At 34.2% G+C, this 19319-nt stretch overlaps 1 protein-coding gene across 6 annotated transcripts in view; it reads right to left on the reverse strand.

Annotated features, from left to right (window-relative positions):
• LOC117110261 (threonine--tRNA ligase 1, cytoplasmic-like) overlaps positions 1-17296 on the reverse strand; it is a 35372-nt gene extending 18076 nt beyond the window's left edge. The window contains exons 1-17 of one of the 6 annotated variants that reach the window (XM_033252907.1): positions 17042-17253; positions 15098-15235; positions 13501-13696; positions 12714-13058; positions 12116-12202; positions 10714-10795; positions 10469-10568; positions 8736-8981; positions 7780-7897; positions 6896-6960; positions 4642-4720; positions 3818-3964; positions 2336-2434; positions 2129-2224; positions 1610-1680; positions 1224-1386; positions 867-1004 (exon numbers count right to left, since the gene is read on the reverse strand). In XM_033252907.1, the coding sequence (XP_033108798.1) occupies positions 867-1004; positions 1224-1386; positions 1610-1680; positions 2129-2224; positions 2336-2434; positions 3818-3964; positions 4642-4720; positions 6896-6960; positions 7780-7897; positions 8736-8981; positions 10469-10568; positions 10714-10795; positions 12116-12202; positions 12714-13058; positions 13501-13696; positions 15098-15165 (2100 nt within the window). In that variant the 5' untranslated portion in view covers positions 15166-15235; positions 17042-17253. The other 5 variants (XM_033252917.1, XM_033252899.1, XM_033252932.1 and 2 more) reach the window with 5 other exon arrangements.
• Between the last annotated feature and the right edge of the window lie 2023 nt (positions 17297-19319).

The raw sequence follows: 19319 nt of genomic DNA on the forward strand, positions 1-19319 counted from the left end.
AGTCATTGATCGAGTTCCTAGTCCACATTTCAAGCGCCCTGAGCATCTTACATTAGATGGATTTGTGCGCTATATCAAACTACACTATTATTATTATTATTATTAAATAGCATTTCAGTGCACGGGCTGAAACACATAAACAGTAGTGGCAGAATTGAGCCAAGACCCAAGGTTCAGCACATGGTGGTGACCTCTGTACTAAGCTGTTCTCATCCCGATTGCCATCAAACCACTCACTAAATAACACCAAATTTTATAAATCCTAAAGTTGAATATTTTAGTTCACCAGTTATTAATTAGATAAATGATAATTAGTAATAATTCTGGATTTATATAGTGCCTCACGTTGTCACAATCTTGAAGCCGTTAACAAGAAAGAGAAGAAAATAAACCAGAAATAAATGTTCCAATGTATTGTTAATTATTTATCTAATATTTTTGGGGTTAATTTCAGTTGAATTAAGTTTAACAATTAGTTTGATGATTATAAGCTCATCAGATATGATCACTCCTCATTGAACTATCTGGAGACCTCAATCTAAGTCATCATCTGAGCCAAGGTTTTAGATAAACAATCTTTATATGAAAGGAAGAGCAATATTGAATTTGTTGAAACATCAATTCCATTTACAATTAGCAGTTGCAGCTTGGAGTTTATTCATTTGTTTTAAAATTTAAGATGGCAGACCATTGCCAGAGTATCAAATAAAATTCCTGATATCCTAAAACTGTTGAATGTTTCTGTAGTTAGGGCATTACAAGCCTCACCTTAAATGTCCCAGCCTATTTTAATCGAGCAGATGCTACAGGCTGATTTACCTCAGATACCCCAAAAAAATTGTGTTGGCAGGCCTAGTGGTACGTACCTTCTCAGCATCATCCCACATTTGAATCTCACCCAAGAAAGTCTTGGGTCTGGTAGAGAGGGCTAGCTTGTATGTGAATCCAAACACACTATACACAGCCTTTAAGAAGTCAAAGCATCCAGCTATCTCTGTTTTAATCTGAAACAGATGGCCAACATGATAATTATTTCGCACTACTATGATTCAATGATTTTCTCTATTATATGGGAGGGCCTCTTCATTTCTGGACATAATATACATTTTATATTATATAATATTATCATTGTTATTTTTTTAATTATTTTTATCACCATCCTTATCATCATCATAATCATTAACATTTTTCATTATAATCGTCATCACTGACTGTGTCCATACCTGATCTTGGACACAGAAGATATGGGCATCATCTTGCTGAAACCTACGTACTCTGGTCAGACCAGAGAGAGCACCTGATAATTCATTTCGATGAAGAACACCAAAGTCAGCCATTCGGAATGGAAGTTCCCGCCAAGACCTTGGACGGTGGTCAAATATAAGGCTAGACAACAAAAATAGATAAATTTGTTAATTATATGTGTTTATAAAATTCAATAGTTGATTTGCTTACTTTACTAATTTTGTTAGATTTTAATAAATAAATTATAACAAGAAGATATTTCAAGTAATGGATCATAATAAATAATAATACAGTTTATATGTTCTTCTTTGTTCTTTAAGAATCTTTTATGTAAAATGTCTGTAAAGTGTGTTTTTTCTCTTACCAATGGCCTGGACAGTTCATTGGTTTCAAAGCAAATGTTTCCTTCTCTACATCAAACTTGAAGATATTGTCCTGCAAAAAATATTATTAATAAATTAACAATAAAAGGTTGATTTTGAAAGCATTTTACAGACATAAAATCGAATTAGCACTGGACTTACAAAAAGGGAAGATTTTACTAAGACCATGGGTAACATTACAATGGATAAATCTTAATACTGTCCCACTTGGATTTTTTTGAGTCAGTTAGTAATACTACAAGAAATGGTCCACTAATCTGTGACATAATCCATTGAGTAACACTCAATTAACTTGTGAGGTTTAACCGAGATGTGTGTTCCCACTGGACTGGCCGGTACGGTAAAACTAATCTTGTCAGCTTTTTATGGGCACAATTAAACTACTGCTTGCCTCGATATGTTTTTCCTGAGATTTAAGTTTCCTGGGCTGTTTCGCATTGGGCTATTTATGACAAAAAAGTAGTGTGCTTGCGGCATAAAAAAAAAAAAATAGATTCTACCTGGTAGTGCTGCCAATGGCCTGATGTCATCCACAACTTACTGTTGTAGATGTTAGGGCTGATCACTTCCTGGAATCCTCGCTTACGGTACTCAGACTACGGAAAAATGTTAGTGTTAATTAAATTATCTTAATAAATTCTATTTTTCTTTTCATATTTAGTTTTTGTTTTTGCATTGGTAGGCTACGGAAAGCCAAGGCAACCTACTTTGATGTAGTCAACAAGGGTGTTGTAGATATGTGCTCCCTTAGGCTGGAAGAAACAACTGCCTGGGCTTAGCTCATGAAAGAAAAACAGCTCCTGGTCCTAGATAAAGAGAAATGATAAAGTAACAAGATTTTATAACAAACACTCAATAGAAATGTGGCAAGATGATTGTAATTGTCTTTTATAATGTCTGTGATTGCAATTCCAATGGTAGATCGAAGGAGCAAGACATCAATCATTTGTAGGAGTGATGTTTTTTCCTACCCAATGTGTTATCGTACCCAATACTCAGTACGTTCCTAATACTTGCAGAAACATTTGCAAGTAATTCAGGTGGCAATCAAACACATGACCTCCAGATAACTAGCCTGGTGCCATAACCACTAGACTACCAAGATTGCACTTAGTGACTAGTTGATTTTCAGTAAGCCACAAACATCTGGCACAATGTGAAAAACTCTTCTGGGGATATACATAGTATATCTAACAGTGCTGCAGTACATTGCACATAAACCAATACATTCAATTCCAAAACATCCTACTACGTAACTTACCCGTCCTAATTTCCTGTGGTCCCTCTTGGCTGCTTCCTCTTGGAATGTCTTCCATTCCTTCAGTTGTTTTGTATCTGGGAATGATATTCCATAAATACGCTGCAAGCTCTCGGCTTCACAATTTCCTTCCCAATAGGTGGCTGAATTCTGGAGGAAGGAACAATTGATTATTATTAAGAAATCATTTTCATGTAATGCTTCATACAATTTGGAAATAAAAACAAAATTCATATAGTCATGAATATTAAATACTGTGTGGAATATTTTGTATTCATTCAAAGAAAAAACATTTCAAACATGTTTTTCTTTAAATTTACATATTAAAAAAAAATTGTTTGAATCAAATAATAAATTACAGATTGTCAATATTATGGGCATAGGATATAAAACATAAAATTCAAGCATCTTCCTTTTTCCAACATTGCATAGCTCACACACAGTTCTCTGTACACTAGATTAGTCATATCAGAGGGCAGCATTACAGAAACTGACTAGAAGTTTGGAAACACCATATGAGCCATACATGCTGACATGTTAAATTTACCAGTGTGCAAAGTAGGCTACTTAATCATTGGTTAGGCTCATCAGATATGATTACTCTTCACTGAACAATCTGATACCTCCACGTAAGTCATCATCTGAACCAAGTACTTTAGTCAGTTACCACATAGTCAGTTACCAAACACATAAAAATAAGTGCGTTATATCTTAGTGTACATTATTATTCCAATCTTGACAGCATAAAGTTCCCTGTACTTTTTTCATCATTAAAACCAACTCTATTCTCAAAAAACATAAGTTTGTACGACCTGTTTCCATGAAAAATAAAATCACCTGGCACAATGAGAAAAACTCTTCTAACAGTGCTGCAGTAAATTGCACATAAACCAATACATTCAATTCCAAAACATCCTACTACGTAACTTACCCGTCCTAATTTCCTGTGGTCCCTCTTGGCTGCTTCCTCTTGGAATGTCTTCCATTCCTTCAGTTGTTTTGTATCTGGGAATGATATTCCATAAATACGCTGCAAGCTCTCGGCTTCACAATTTCCTTCCCAATAGGTGGCTGAATTCTGGAGGAAGGAACAATTGATTATTATTAAGAAAACATTTTCATGTAATGCTTCATACAATTTGGAAATAAAAACAAAATTCATATAGTCATGAATATTAAATACTGTGTGGAATATTTTGTATTCATTCAAAGAAAAAACATTTCAAACATGTTTTTCTTTAAATTTACATATTAAAAAAAAATTGTTTGAATCAAATAATAAATTACAGATTGTCAATATTATGGGCATAGGATATAAAACATAAAATTCAAGCATCTTCCTTTTTCCAACATTGCATAGCTCATACACAGTTCTCTGTACACTAGATTAGTCATATCAGAGGGCAGCATTACAGAAACTGACTAAAGTTTGGAAACACCATATGAGCCATACATGCTAACATGTTAAATTTACCAGTGTGCAAAGTAGGCTACTTAACAATTGGTTAGGCTCATCAGATATGATTACTCTTCACTGAAGAATCTCGAGACCTCCTCGTAAGTCATCATCTGAACCAAGTACTTTAGTCAGTTACCAAACACATAAAAATAAGTGTGTTATATATTTGTGTACATTATTATTCCAATCTTGACAGCATAAAGTTCCCTGTACTTTTTTCTCATCATTAAAACCAACTCTATTCTCAAAAAACATAAGTTTGTACGTCTTGTTTCCATGAAAAATAAAATATTTACTTTTGTAATATCAAAGGCCTTGATTTTGCCAGTATGTCTGACATGAGGTCCACGGCACAAATCAATAAGTGGTCCACATCTGCAGGCAAAGAAATTAATTATTCATATTATAATGGATCTTCCAAATTTATAATAAATCATTCAAATCAAAAATGATTTTCCAACTGTGCAGCAAAATTGGAAAGTAACATTTAAATGAACCAAAAAAAAAGTCATCTACATAAGTAGTAAAAATACACAGGGGATCAAATCAATTTCAGCTTTTTTCAAGTAGCCCAATACAAAAAAAAACTTACCAATAATACAACTGAATTATGGAAGCATTAATAAATATATTATAAAGCTTTATAAAAACCAATTACATATGAAATCATAATTAATTTCATATGCATTGTTCAAAATATAATATAAATTCAGCCAAGAGAGTAAGTAATATTGGTTTTTTTTAATTTTTTATTACAGATGATATTCAAAAAAATAATGGCAGAAGCAATACAGGTGGGAGGTATCATAGGACAGCAATAACATATTTTTAGCAGAAAGAGGTTAAATTCAATCAGTAGAGATGCTACTCCACCAAGGTCCTAATGATCCACATACCCCAACCTAATCAAACTACCCATCATGATCCACATACCCCAACCTAATCAAACTACCCATCATGGGGTAGGGACGTAATACTCCACTAAGACAGTAACGACCGACGTTTGCCAGTCAATTCGAGCAGATGTCAGTTCGATCAGATGTCAGTTCGAGCGGATGCCAGTTCGAGCGGATGCCAGTTCAAGAGGATGCATTTAGTGCGAACTACAACAAGGGTGAATTTATGGTTGCTCTATTTTTGTATTTGTTTTAAATGCAAAAAATGCTCTGTGCACTAAAGTTCTGAAATGTTTTTGGTACTTTTTGATAATTATTTCATGTTTGAATTACAGTCTTGGCAAATCTGACTAAAAGATGGCCTCTAGAAAGTACTTAGGCCCTATATTTTAATACTATAGAATTTCGCACGTAGAATTCACGGTTTTTGTCTCCAGTTAGTTGAATTATATACTGTAGTGTTTTAACAGTATTAATTATTAAATGTAGATTTACGACTTAGGCCTGTATTTGTAAATGGGAGTAATTGCAAATGTATTTTTTATTCACCATAGAAATTTAAATTATTTTTACGTATATGGTATCAGATGGTGCATAAACCATTGGTGTAGTAGTGTGACACAGGGGCGGATCCAGTGACGTGTAGGGGGCACGGGGAGGCATGTGCCCCCCTCGTCTTGCCACTAAATTTTTAAAATGTCAATGCATATTAATGTTATGTGCTACTCACTTTAACTATTGTGAAACTGTTGTGCCCCGACCCCGCCGTTTGAAAAATTCTGGATCCTCCAGCCCCTGTGACAAGACTATCAACAGCACAGTAATAGACATCATACCAATTTTCTCCACTATTCAACAATTCGTTTACATAGTTCAAAACCCACTTTTTTTTTAACTTAGCATGTGGAAAGAATAACAATGACTAAGCATTATATTTATGAACGTAGGTATGTTTAATTGTAAATTGTTAACCTTATAAATCAATTAAATACAACTTGTTTTATACATAAGGCATAGGCTTCTCCCCCAGAACCCACCGGGACTTTTCCCCTGGCTCTAGTTGCATATCTAGAAGTCTTGAAATGGGGGTGCTGATTGGGGGCGCAAAGGTGAAGTAGGGGGGTTCGATGATCAGTTGAGGGGTGCTAACTCGCAAAATAAGGTGATTTTAGGTGATTTTTAACTACTTGCAATTGATTTCTTTTTGGGGGGAACGACTGGGGGGGGGGAGTAATTTTTGGAGGGGCATCTGCCCCCCCACCCCTGCGCACCCCTAGATACACCAGTGCCTGGCTCCCAAACAAAGAGCCTCGGCCGAATGTAGATTGTTAGCTCAAAATAGGAAATTTTAAAGTAATTCGTACATAACTCACACAGGCTGTTGTTCACACAAGTGAATCTTGTCTCCGCTCGAACTAGCAACCGCTCGAACTGGCATTCGCTCAAAGTGGCATCCGCTCGAAATGACTGGTTCCCCGACCAACATACCGCAACCCTAAATGAACTATGCATCCTGGGGTAGGGATGTCACTCCACTAAGGCCCTAATGATCCGCATATCCCAACCTAATCAAACTACGCATCAAGGGGTAGGGACAAAGGCCATAAAGACAGAGAACAGTGATGCGTAAAGGATCAGCATAAGATCTTTTTACCTGTAAACAGTTGTAGTAGGAGTAGTAACTCTCTCATTTAGAATCCTTTGTTTGAATGGATTGTACTGTAAAATAAATAGAACATTTAACATTTCAAACAATCTATTTCTCTCTTTCTATGCACAAACATTAAGTCAAGCTAATTTTATGTCAGTTTCAAGTTTTTTCCCTGTTAGCATATTCAAATTTGTAATACACATTGGGGAGATGAGACAGTTGACTTTTGCATTCAGCGCCTCAGCATACCATAAAATTTCTAATAATAACCCTATTCTTTGTTTCTTAGGTTGGGTTACTATTAGAGTAGTAGGTTACTATTACTAAGCTTAATGTAGGCACTTGAAAATAGTAAACCTCCACCCACCCTGAGATTTTCGCATCAGCAATTCATAGAAATAAATAACTAACTACATTAACTTTGTTGATTTAATTTAATTTATAAACTCAAAAAGGATTAAATTCAAAAAAGGATCAACAACGATGCAATCACATTGTGAAGAATGCCTATTTTAAGGAATAAATCATGTTATAGGTAGTGACAAAAATGTTGACTTGAATGTCATTTTGTTTTGGTGACTCTAATAGCAACCCCATGGGTTATTATTTGAGTAGTGGGCTATTATTATAGATTAACTTTTATGGTGGGTTACTATTAGAAGGGGGTTACTAATTGAGTAATGGGTTACATTTACGGTAAATGTTCTGTACCTGTACCATCATTTGATGTAATGAAAGTATGTTTCTTATAAGTAATTTAAAGAGTTCGAAGTATGATGCTATGTCAAAATTTAAGAACAGAGAACTTGTAAAGCCAGATTTTTGGTAACTTTCTGGTACCTGATGCCACTCTGGTTTGAGATTGGATTAAGGTCATTTGTTCTTACCTCAAACATCTTCAGCAGGTCCTCTTTAGTCATCTCTAGTCTTTCAAATGGTTGCTTTTCTTTGATGGCAGACTTCACAATCTGGTTAAGGGAGCTAAATTCGTTACTTGAAACTTGCCTATTTAAAAAATAGATGTCTGATATTAGTGTTAACAAACAAGAACAAATATAATATTGACATTTGTAAATTATACAACAATAAAAAGTTTTATCACTTTATAAATATAACAGTGTTAAATACAGAATACAGAAACTTTATTAGTCCAAAAAAAGGAAATTTGTTTTGTTGACAAGCTCAAAACTACAAAATCACAAAAGTCAAAAACAGAATCAAGTTTTACAAAAACAAGTAGAATTAATTAAAGATTAAAATATATTACCTAAAAGCGTACATTATTTAAGTTTAAAATAGCAATTTTACAGTCGTTACAAAAAATACAGATCAACAAACTCAGTTAAGATTGCTATTGCAATAGCCTTGCTTCATAATAACACTTAAAATATAATAGGAGTTACTGAAATGGTGGCTAAATCAGTTACTTATTTACGCATGCATGGTCAGTCGAATCATATCAACATTCCTTGAAAAGTAGAGCAATGCATGGTAGTAGGAGTTTTCAACTGCACGACGACGGTAGGCGGTAGAAGGTAATGACGTCAAGTAAAGTCATCTGCGCATGGAAGAATGTTAAGTTCTCGTCGTATGAATTCTAGGACTCAATTTGACTGAATATAAGTTGTGCAGAAAACGTATGACGATCAAGGATGAGCGAATCCGTTCTAGCGTCACATCGTCGCGCAAAGCGAAAGCTCCCTAGTAACACATGCTCAGACAACACTTAACTGAAACGCATAGTTCGCACTTAACTTTTCTGCTTATATTGTTCTTCAAAGTGGGTATGAGTACTATATTTATCTTATTTATTATTAATAAAAAAAAAATTATGTTCCAGTACCTGTCTTCAATAAACATATCATAATAAAAACCATTTTCAATTGGAGGGCCGTAGCATAGGCATCCACCATAATGACGTTCCATGGCTTCACCAAGAATATGAGCACTTGAGTGCCAAAACACAGACTGTGCTTCTTCATTCTCAAACTTCAACAGCTGGATGCTACAATCAGCCTCTAGAGGGCGGTCTAAATCCCATAATTCTCCATTCACTTTGGAAATGACTGAATTGTCTGCAAGACCTTGACTGCCAATAAATAAAAACATACAGTGATGTTCATTAGTTGTAGATAATGATAGTATTAATCATTATTATAAGTCAATCGTTAAATCATCACTGCAACTCCCAATGTTACTTCCCTATCCTCACAGTCCAATAGTTTTTCACAAAGTGGACGCTTGGCTTGATTTTTCTAGGTTTGTGTGCAAAAAAAATACCTAATTTTTTTGTCACTGCGAAAATATCGCGCACCCCAAAGAAAATTGAATTAAAATTGAAAATTACTTTCGTAAAACAAGGTTAAATAGAACCTGAAGAAAGTTACTTCAAATTCAATATTAGGTATGAACAATTAAGGAATTCCTTGAATCAATGAACCCTAATAAACTAAACAAACTGAATGTTTAATAGGAATATTCTAGAGATATTTCAAAGACTCAAGGAACAAAATTAGATGTACAATAGGTCTACAGCCAGGGAGGAGGCCGCCGAGGACTCCTCTCTAGGCCATCATAGCATAGCGTACTTATGAAATCATTGCATGATGATTTTTACCTGTCTGCACCGACCAAAAAGTCAGTGTCTGTATTCTCTTTAGAATGCTTTAAGAAATGTCTATTTCTTTGACGAATATCTATCAAAATAGCATTACAAACAAGTTCTTCTAATCTAACACAATACAAATTACAATAGTTATTCATCGTACCCATACTGGTACTGCTGGTGTGTAGTTAACGCGTACTGCAGGAGCACAAATCAGCATATGCACAGCTAAATCTAAATACGCACACAGTATACTGATCATATCACTATAGCAACCGATGACTGCTACAACAGTTGGTTATCAAAATTAACATTAAAAGATGGTGATTGACTTATAAAGCAATTAGTAGAGCGTGCCTCGTACACTAGCGGAAAATTACTATACTTAGATTTAATGCATTCAAAAATCTACCCTTGTATAATAATTTTCCTATAGTGTACTATGCAGAGCTCTACTAATTGCTTATTATCAATTAGTTTATATTTAGCTAAGCTCATCAGTTGAGATTACTCCTCACTGAACAATCTGGAGACCTCAATCTAAGTCATCATCTGAGCCTAGTTTTTGGGGCATATGTATGTTTATATTATTATTAGCAGCAGCAACAGCAACATGTATACTGACAGTTTAATATTGCTTGCATTTAAGTTGAACAGCAAATATGATCACTTTAAAAGTTAATTTACAAATATTACCGTTGTCCTCATTGTTGTGTTGCCTAAAGCTTGGTGCACGAAATGTCAGCCAATCAGAGACAAACAAATTCGCGCATAGTGAGTCCTTAAGCCCGATACCATCAGCAGACTGTTGGTGGCAGCCTAAGCAGGACACTATCGGGGAACTCCCCCCCCCCCGAGCAGATCCTGGCGCCACCCCTGCTCACACAACTTATCATGTTGCTATCCTCATGCAACATTAGCCAATGAAGTGTGCATTAGGCTTCATAAATATATTAGAGACTTGGTTTTACCTTATAGACTTAGCAACCTCATATGGGGTAGTTTTCCAAGACTGGCCATCCACAACCTTTCCATCTGGAAGAGTAACCTTGATAGGGCTTTGCTCCTTGGCTGACAAAAAACAAAACAAACCAAAGACCATCAGAGTTACTATATATATTACTACTAGGGTACAATTAAAAAAAAAAAATTATCCATCTATATTTAGATTATTACAAATTCAGGTTAAAAAAATGCACAACTCTACGACACTTACCTGCAAGATCTTCCAAATATTTTGCTTTCAATTTGTCAAACAAATCAATACGTGTTTGGATGTATTCTGGCCAAGGGTTCAACTGCAAAAAAAAAGTAGGAAAAATGATATTTATTAATTCTAGAGAAAAATTTTGGAATGGTCTCCCATGCACAATCAAGCAGGGCCAGATTAAGGTAGAGACTTTTGGGAAGCCAGCTTCAGGCCCACATGCCCCAATGGGGAAAAATAAACCCCAGGAAATAATCACAGAAAATCTGGATTTATGTTTTAGCCACAGAGTCTTTAGGCAGAAAAATCGAAACTTGGAATACAATTTTGGAAGTTAACCTGGAAATAGGAGAGGATAAATTCCATGATTCCTTTTAACTATAACTATAAAAGACTATACTGTTATTACAAATTTACATTAAATAAATTTGCACTATAAATATGTTTAAAATAATAAATACATAAAAAAATTGTCACCATAAAAAAAAATATTATTTTAATCAATCAATTTTGGAAGGTAAACTGGAAATGGGAAGAGATAAGTTCCTTGATTTATAAAAGATTACACTGTTATTATAAACCTTTATTAAACAATTTTGCACTATATTTATGTTTAAAATAGTAAATACAAAATTATTTTTACGCCCCCCCCCCTCCAAAAAAAATTATAAATATTATTGTATTAACATTATGTGGCATACTTACATGTGCGTGTACTTTAACAAAATAATGCTGATGATAATGTTAAATGCATGACAACTGGGTGATAAAAACTGGGTGATGACAACGATGAAGAGGATGTTGTTGGTAATGTCAATGGTACCATGATTACTGTTACATGATGAGAATCTCCAAGTTGAATGATGTATTTGTGAGGATGACATGTTGATGAATAAGGCCAAATAAAAAAAATTATTGTGTTGGCAATGCCCGATGACTGACACAAAATGTTCGAAATAGAGGGTCGGCATTTTAGGTTTTTTTTCTGTTGCTACAACAAAAAAAATTTAACAATGGTCTTTGTTGTATGTGTGTGTATTTTCTACTTTTTAGCCATAAACACATTATTGGTGTAAAAAAAGAAAAAAAAAAAAAAATTCTGACCTATCTATTTTTGGATTTTCCCAAAACACAACACAATAATTTTTTTTTGGCCTAAAGGAAAGTTGTAAATGAAAATGACATTAAGTTGATGAAGATAATCACTTGAATTCCTTCCAGGAAGTGTCAACAATCCCAAATTAAATTTTTGGCTGTCTTCCCATGCATCCTGTTTTTGTATGTTTGGTTTTCAAACTGAGAAGCAACTTCTTCTTTTGATGCCTATGTATACTATGTAATATGTAATTTGTGAATAAATGTTTCAAGAAATTCAGAAAAAAAAAACATTCATGCTGAAAATGATGCCAACCTCTACTGCACTTGTCTTTGATCCATCGCCACCTTTTTTATCTTTTCCTTTCGACTTTGTTTGTTTCTGACTTGCAGCATTGTCTACCTGTAAAAACCATGTTTTATATTAAAATTTGTATCATGTTGTTGTGAATGGGATCAGTCAGGAGGTCAGGCCTATGCCCACACTCTTGTTCTAGCCTACCCTACCTAGGCATCTACAAGTAATGTATTGTGACCACTGATCTCTACTATAATGGCTGTAGCTACAGGCGAGCTGTCACCACTGAACACCGTTCCAATGTCGAAACACCAACGTAGACTGCCCCTCCCAACATACATACTTCCTGATTGCCATCATCAAGCATCAAGGCACATAATACTTCTGTATTCTTCTATTTTTGCTCGCTTTGCCTCAAGTTGAAGGGCAGAAAAGGCTTCATGTGTAAAACCTTGTACACCACTAATGGAACTGTAACATTTTTGTATTGTATAAGGGTGTGGTAAAACAATGTTTTATGGATATATTTGTATGCCTTTGTTGAATAAAACTGCAATGTTACAGCAAAAGTTGTCAGTTCAGATTGGTACGTTTCACAGGTAATTTTCCTTCTTACTTTTTTGTTTAACTTTCTTTTCATTACGTTTGATGGAGTATTTGAAAATTTATTTAGCAAAAGCTCTGCACCATTCCTAGAAATCATATTGTTTTTCCGAGTTGCCGCAATGATATTTTTCAAAGAGGATACTTTCTTATGAAGTCGTCGAGTTTTTTGCTGCTTGGTTTTTATCTTGCTCTTCATGGAAGAAATCCTTTCAAGTGCAGCATTTAATTTATGTTTGGTAGATTGTGGACCTTCGCTTGTGAAGTATGAATGGTCGGTCTTGAATGCAGGAATTTCAGGCCGTTTCACCTCATGGAAAGACAATTGCTCTTCAGTTGATTTTCGTTTCTTCGTACACTGCAAGATGTAATAAAAGTGAATAATATTGTGCTAAAAATTAAATCTTATATTAAATACAATAGTTTTTTTAGGCTGCTAACAGTAAGTGGGTTTAAAGAAATTAATATTTTTAATCCATATCTAGGGGAGGGCGTGGGGGGGCGCACGCCCCCTCAAAAATTACTCGCGCCTCCCCAAAAATCACAGTCAAGTAGTTAAAAATCAGACTTACGGTAGAAACCCTCTTTTGGGATGCCCCTATTAAGGGACACTTTTTCATTCACAAAATGAGAGAAACTATATCTTTCAACACTAAGGCCAACCCATATTCAGGGAACACACCTATTAGGGGGACATTATTTTGGTACCAAAGGTGTCCCTTAATAGGGGTTCATAATTGTTATGCAATTGAAAAATTATATAAAAATAACTATAAACAATAGTAGCGAAAACCAATTACTTTCTGTATATTCGCTGAAGAGTCAAATATTGTAGGCACAGCATTTTCTCTGATCCTTGTTGTCTGACCAGTTCTATCGAAGCAGTATTCTTCAAAATGGTCTGAACAAAGTAGTGAATTCTTAGATGGTCTCCAATCACCTCGGTTCATGTTCACAATCCATTGTTCCAATACAATAGGTTTACTGAATGGAAATCTGAAATTTTAAATAAATAACTGAGGTACAAAACTATTTGTAATTATAAAGCAGTATTCAACTGAACAATGAGTCAGAAAGACTCAACATAACATTAACATTTAACATTTGTTGAAGATTTGTCAACTAGTACTGTATCTATATTTAATAATTGCTTTTAAAGATCGTACACCAATTTATAATATATATTGGATCAAGACTTTTTCTTCAATGATAAAGATATACTGTTTGTCATGAGCTGAAAAAAAATTCTATATTTTATGTAGGTTATTAACTTACAGTAAAAAATCAGATTGATTTCCCGGTCAATAACTTTCATGTTTCTGGTTAAAAGTTCATAACTTATTTGATAGTTTTAAATAAACAGCTCAAATTTTTTATTTGGTTTTTGAGTGTTTTTCCGATTTTTTTTAGGAAGTATGGTATACATTAAATTAATTATAACAAAAATTATTTAATTCTTATTGCAATGTTTGTAATTTTGGTAATTTTAAGAAAATCAAAACTTGATATTGCATTCAAATTTGTTTTAATATTGAGTTTTGTTTGATCATTTGGTTTTGTTATTAAAGACTATAATAATTTCCAAAAGAGAATTGTGCAAAAAAATGAGGGAGAAGGCTAAAAAAGTTTGTCCTTTACCTCTGTTGCAGTGACTGGCATTTTGGTATAATGTTGCAATTAAATATATAAATAAAATTTAAAAAATTAAAACTTTAGAAATTTCTTTAAGCTTATTAGGATCTTCATACTTTTTTAGACAAAACGTGTGCATTTTGATACTTGGAGTATGTATTATACTACTATCTTATCTGAGATTAATCAGTGGACCTTTCGGTTTTTAGACAAAGTTGTATACTATTTAAATCATGGATAAAAATAAGCTTTTTGAATGAATGAATGAGCATATTAAATATAGCAGAATACAGCAATTGCATCTTACTGCATAATTTGAATGAATTAACCTAGCCCATTTGTGTTCGTCCTACATATTTCACCGTAACACTTATGCAGCATACATATGCACGCAGATGATTTGTTAATTTGTTACATTTATGATGGCAACAGTGGGTTGCTGCTATGTAAACAATGTTTGATTTATTTGATACTCATCACTAAAATACAATGAACAACAATAACAATAAAATAAATACAAAAAAAATAAGAAAAATAATGCTGTGGCTAGAGGTCTGGTACCAAATCTGTTGTCGTTCGGGTCAGAAAATTTGGTACCATTATATTCATCTTGCTTCTGATTCGTCAAAATCCACTACTGGATCTCGAGACCTGAATGAAAACGGATCCAGTACCGGACCTAGCCATAGCGTAAAGATAAATATAAGAAAGTCTGGGCAACTGTGCTCAGTTCAATATTAAATTACTGATTTTTGGAATACTTACCTATGAAATGTCTTTCCACATCCACGAACGCGCCTGTTTTTGCAGTTTACTAAAGCACAAGATGGCATTTTGTCAGCCAATTTGATCACCTGTACGCATGGTAGATTTATCACAACGTGATGGAGTCCAGTGGCTTCACTAAAAGTTAAAACCAGTCAAAGATGAGCAGCCAAGCAGGCGCTAATGCACTTTCGCACCTAACTTTTAATTCCTAAATTTTTTACCTCAGTGTTCTTCTCACAGTCACAACATGTAAGTATAAAATATTTTTACATGATTCAACCATTCACAAAGTACATCTTCCAACAAAAAAGATACCTTCACAAATACAGGTTGATACAGCATTTCCACGCTTGCTAGCACGACAAGCTGCACTGTTTAGTTTTGCAATCAGGTAGAAAATTGCCAGAATATCCGAGTCAATTCTTATATTTTGAAACAATTAAAATTTGAATTGTTCCCATGAAACATCCGACAAACAAAATGTGGCATCATTAAGTTCCATATTTTTGTTTAACTTTCTTGTCGTAATTGAGGTTAGATAGATACCTTTACAAATACAGGTTGATACAGCGTTTCATCGCTTGCTAGCACGACGAGCTTCACTGTTTAGTTTTGCAATCAGGTAGAAAATTGCCAGAATATATTCTTATATTTTGAAACAATTAAAATTTGAATTGTTCCCATGAAACATCCGACAAACAAAATGTGGCATCATTAAGTTCCATATTTTTGTTTAACTTTCTTGTCGTAATTGAGGTTAGATAGATACCTTTACAAATACAGGTTGATACAGCGTTTCCCCGCTTGCTAGCACGACGAGCTGTACTGTTTTGCAATCAGTTAGAAAATTGCCAGAATGTAAGAGTCAATTCTTAAATTTTGAAACTATTAAAGTGCAGTCTTATAATTTGAATCGGAATTTTCCCATGAAACATCCGACAAGAAAATGTGGCATCATGAAGTACCATCTTTTTGTTTAATTTTCTTGTCGTAATCGAGGTTTATCGAATCACCGTTTAGCATTGGTAGTGGTTCTGCTGGATTATGCCGTTAAATAGGTCTAGGCCTAGGGGCCAGGCCCTATTTGTATGTCTGTGTACACATTTGGATCTTTTACTAACTGTCTGTGTCGTACATGTTAATTTCATGTGCTACACATCATAATCAAACACCACCACCATACTGTAAAATATAAAGCATAACTGAAATGACATACGAACGCAAATAAATAAGCTTTCATAAACGTTTAAATTACATAAAACTTTGTACTGTAAACTCAGACATTCTGGCAGTTTCCTACTGATTGCAAATGGCTGCAGCTCTCTCATGCTAGCGAGCACAGGCTTGCTGTTTTGTACTGTACTTATTTGTTGAAAAATGTACTTTATGGGTGGTTGAATCATGTAAAAATGTTTTATAATTATATATATGTTCTGACTGTGTAAGAACACTAAGGCAAAAAAATTAAAATTTAAAAGTTAGGTGCGAAAGTGCATTAGCGCCATCCAGCCAGTATAATAGAAGAGATCAATGGGTTTGGATAAGTGCCTACCTACCTACCTAGGCTAGGCTAGGTAGGCCTAACTAGGCCTAGTAGGCTAGCTAGGTAGCCTAGGCAACAATAGCTAACTAAACTAAGCCTAACCAATTCTTGAAAAAGTACTACAGCTGAGTTTTTGATTTGATAATATTTAGCAAATAAACAATAAGGCATCACACCATATAGGCCTAGGTCATTAGGCTAGGCCTAGTGTAGGCCTAGAGCGCCAAGTAAGCAAAGTATAGGCCAGCTGTGCATGAGTTACACGACCTCTGAGGCTCTGCTCTGCAATGGATTACAACTGGGTGTGTTGCTACAAACCAGTCCATGTGTCGCGCATGCAACCTTCGCAATGGATTAGATACTCAGTGGATGGAGGGTGTGTTGAAACACAGACTGACCGGTTCGTGGCTCATTGTTTTGCAAGCGTTCCTGAGATAAATTCGACTTGGTATTCTCAAAAAACTTCTAAATATAAAAGGAGACATAGAATTAAGGTGAATATGGGTAGTTTCAATGGTTATCGTGCCTTTTTCTCGTCCTTTATGTCGAGATTAACCACACCATCAGCAAGCTTGTCTGCCATGTTTCGGAGTCTTCACAAAATAATTATTTTTCAGTCAGTTAGTAGCTGCCTTCTGAAATGTTTACAGTGTAAATTATGACCTTTAAATTATATTCATCTAATCATTTTAAACGGTTAATTAAATAATAAAGTATTCTATAACAAAAATTTGTTAACTATAAAACGTCAATTAAATGTAATAAATTCACTAATATTTTGGATAAGTTAGGGGGCTAATAATGTCATCGCGTGCTGATGCAATCCATGATGTATCGTGTCAGCAAGTCGTCATCATCAGTGTACACGCTGTATAACCGCATTGATTCGGATAGCGCATGCTCCAATTAGGCCAACCAAAATAAACGTACAGTACCTGCACAATATTTTGTATTCATTATTTCCGTAGATATATCCTTATTTGGTTGACAAAGTTTGAAAGTTAGTTATAATTATTAAAATTAAGTTTTATTGCTTATAGTACGTAATGATGATGGTGTTAATGGTGATAATAAGATGATGATGAGGACAAATGATGATGATGTCATGAGGTGAGAACAATCGATGATACAAGTCAGGTAATGATGATGGTGATAATATGTAAGATGATGAGGATGAGATAATGGCGATGGTGTATTTTGGCATATTTTTTTTGTAGTTTTTGTATTGATGTGTCTTAGAAAAAAACCCAATTTCTATTTTTTTTTTTTTTTTTTTTTTTATGAATGATGCAAATGACAAAAATTGTAATGAAATGCCGTGTTTAGCTGTGTTTGTATCCGGGCCTATCAAGATTTTATGTATGCCTATACTGGATTATAGGCTTACATTTTCTTCTAGTTGTTTCAGTATACTGTATTTATTAATGCCATTGTATAAAATAAAATGCCTGTTCGTACATGAAATTAGGCCCGGGCATCTGTTGTTGTGATTAGGCCTAGTGACAAGCATAATTTGGCATTATTTTGTTAACACACCAATCTTGTGGATTGCAACTATAGTTCTAAAGTCTTTAATCGAGTTCGCTCCAAAAATAATACTGAACCTTCAATTCAATTCAAGCATAAATTTTATTCCAATTCAAATTCAAACAGCAAATAAAATAGTAAAATCCAGTAACGAGGCCTACCTAACATGGCAAAATTGAAGAACAGAGATGATGAAATGTACTCGAAAACAAGCAAAGCTTTTCCCATGAACCCTATACAAAAAATAAAAAAGATTAACTTACTAACTTAAATAGTAAAACTATACCCCGCCCGAAACTACCGATTTCTACAATAAGGTTTCTGGGTTAAAATAATAATAATAATTAAAAAAACAATAATTATGATAAATAAAGAAATCTTTACAGATACTTATTTACAGATAGGCCTTATCCCGCTTAATTTGTAGGCTACGTGTCTGTCGTGTGAATCGGGTTAGACTGGTATGCAAAATCCAATTGATAGGCCTACCGGTCCTACCGGGTAGTACAACCTCGCACGTAGGTTGCCATCAAGGGCTTCCCTTTCAAAACCAACATTTCTGCAGGTTGTTACCGCGTTTGATGGCATCAGACATTCTTCGTGTTAACATTTTAAATTTCACATTCAACATCATGATTTTTATGAATAGGGAGACAGTCTGGGAATATCAATAACTTCAATTATTCATCAAATTGAATAACCAAGAATCATTTTTTTTTAAATTATTAAAATTACTGCAAAATGCATCACTAAAAATCCAAAAATCTTAAAATATTATATAGGCCTAATTAGGCCTAATTATTATCACAAATAGACCTCCATAAATTAAAAGTCAAACATCATCAGAAAATCAGCAGTAAAATAACATAACATAAAAATAATACCTTGTGCTGAAAATCACAAACAATAAACAAAAAATAAATAAAATTCATCTAAAATCGAATTAATCAGTACCGGTACTGTATAACGAATGAACACCATCGATATTTGCGCCATTGTTTATGTACACAGTGGGCGCAGTCACAGGTCTAAAATCAGATACTAATTTTGTAAACAAAAATGCGGGTCATGGCCTATGGTAACAGTTTTCAAAATTATTAATCATGACGAGACATGAAAACCAAGGAATTCACTATTATATATATATAT

Source organism: Anneissia japonica, unplaced genomic scaffold, assembly GCF_011630105.1.
Source record: "Anneissia japonica isolate Jap-2015-1 unplaced genomic scaffold, ASM1163010v1 scaffold1511_len2985839_cov193, whole genome shotgun sequence".
NCBI lineage: Eukaryota > Metazoa > Echinodermata > Crinoidea > Comatulida > Comatulidae > Anneissia > Anneissia japonica.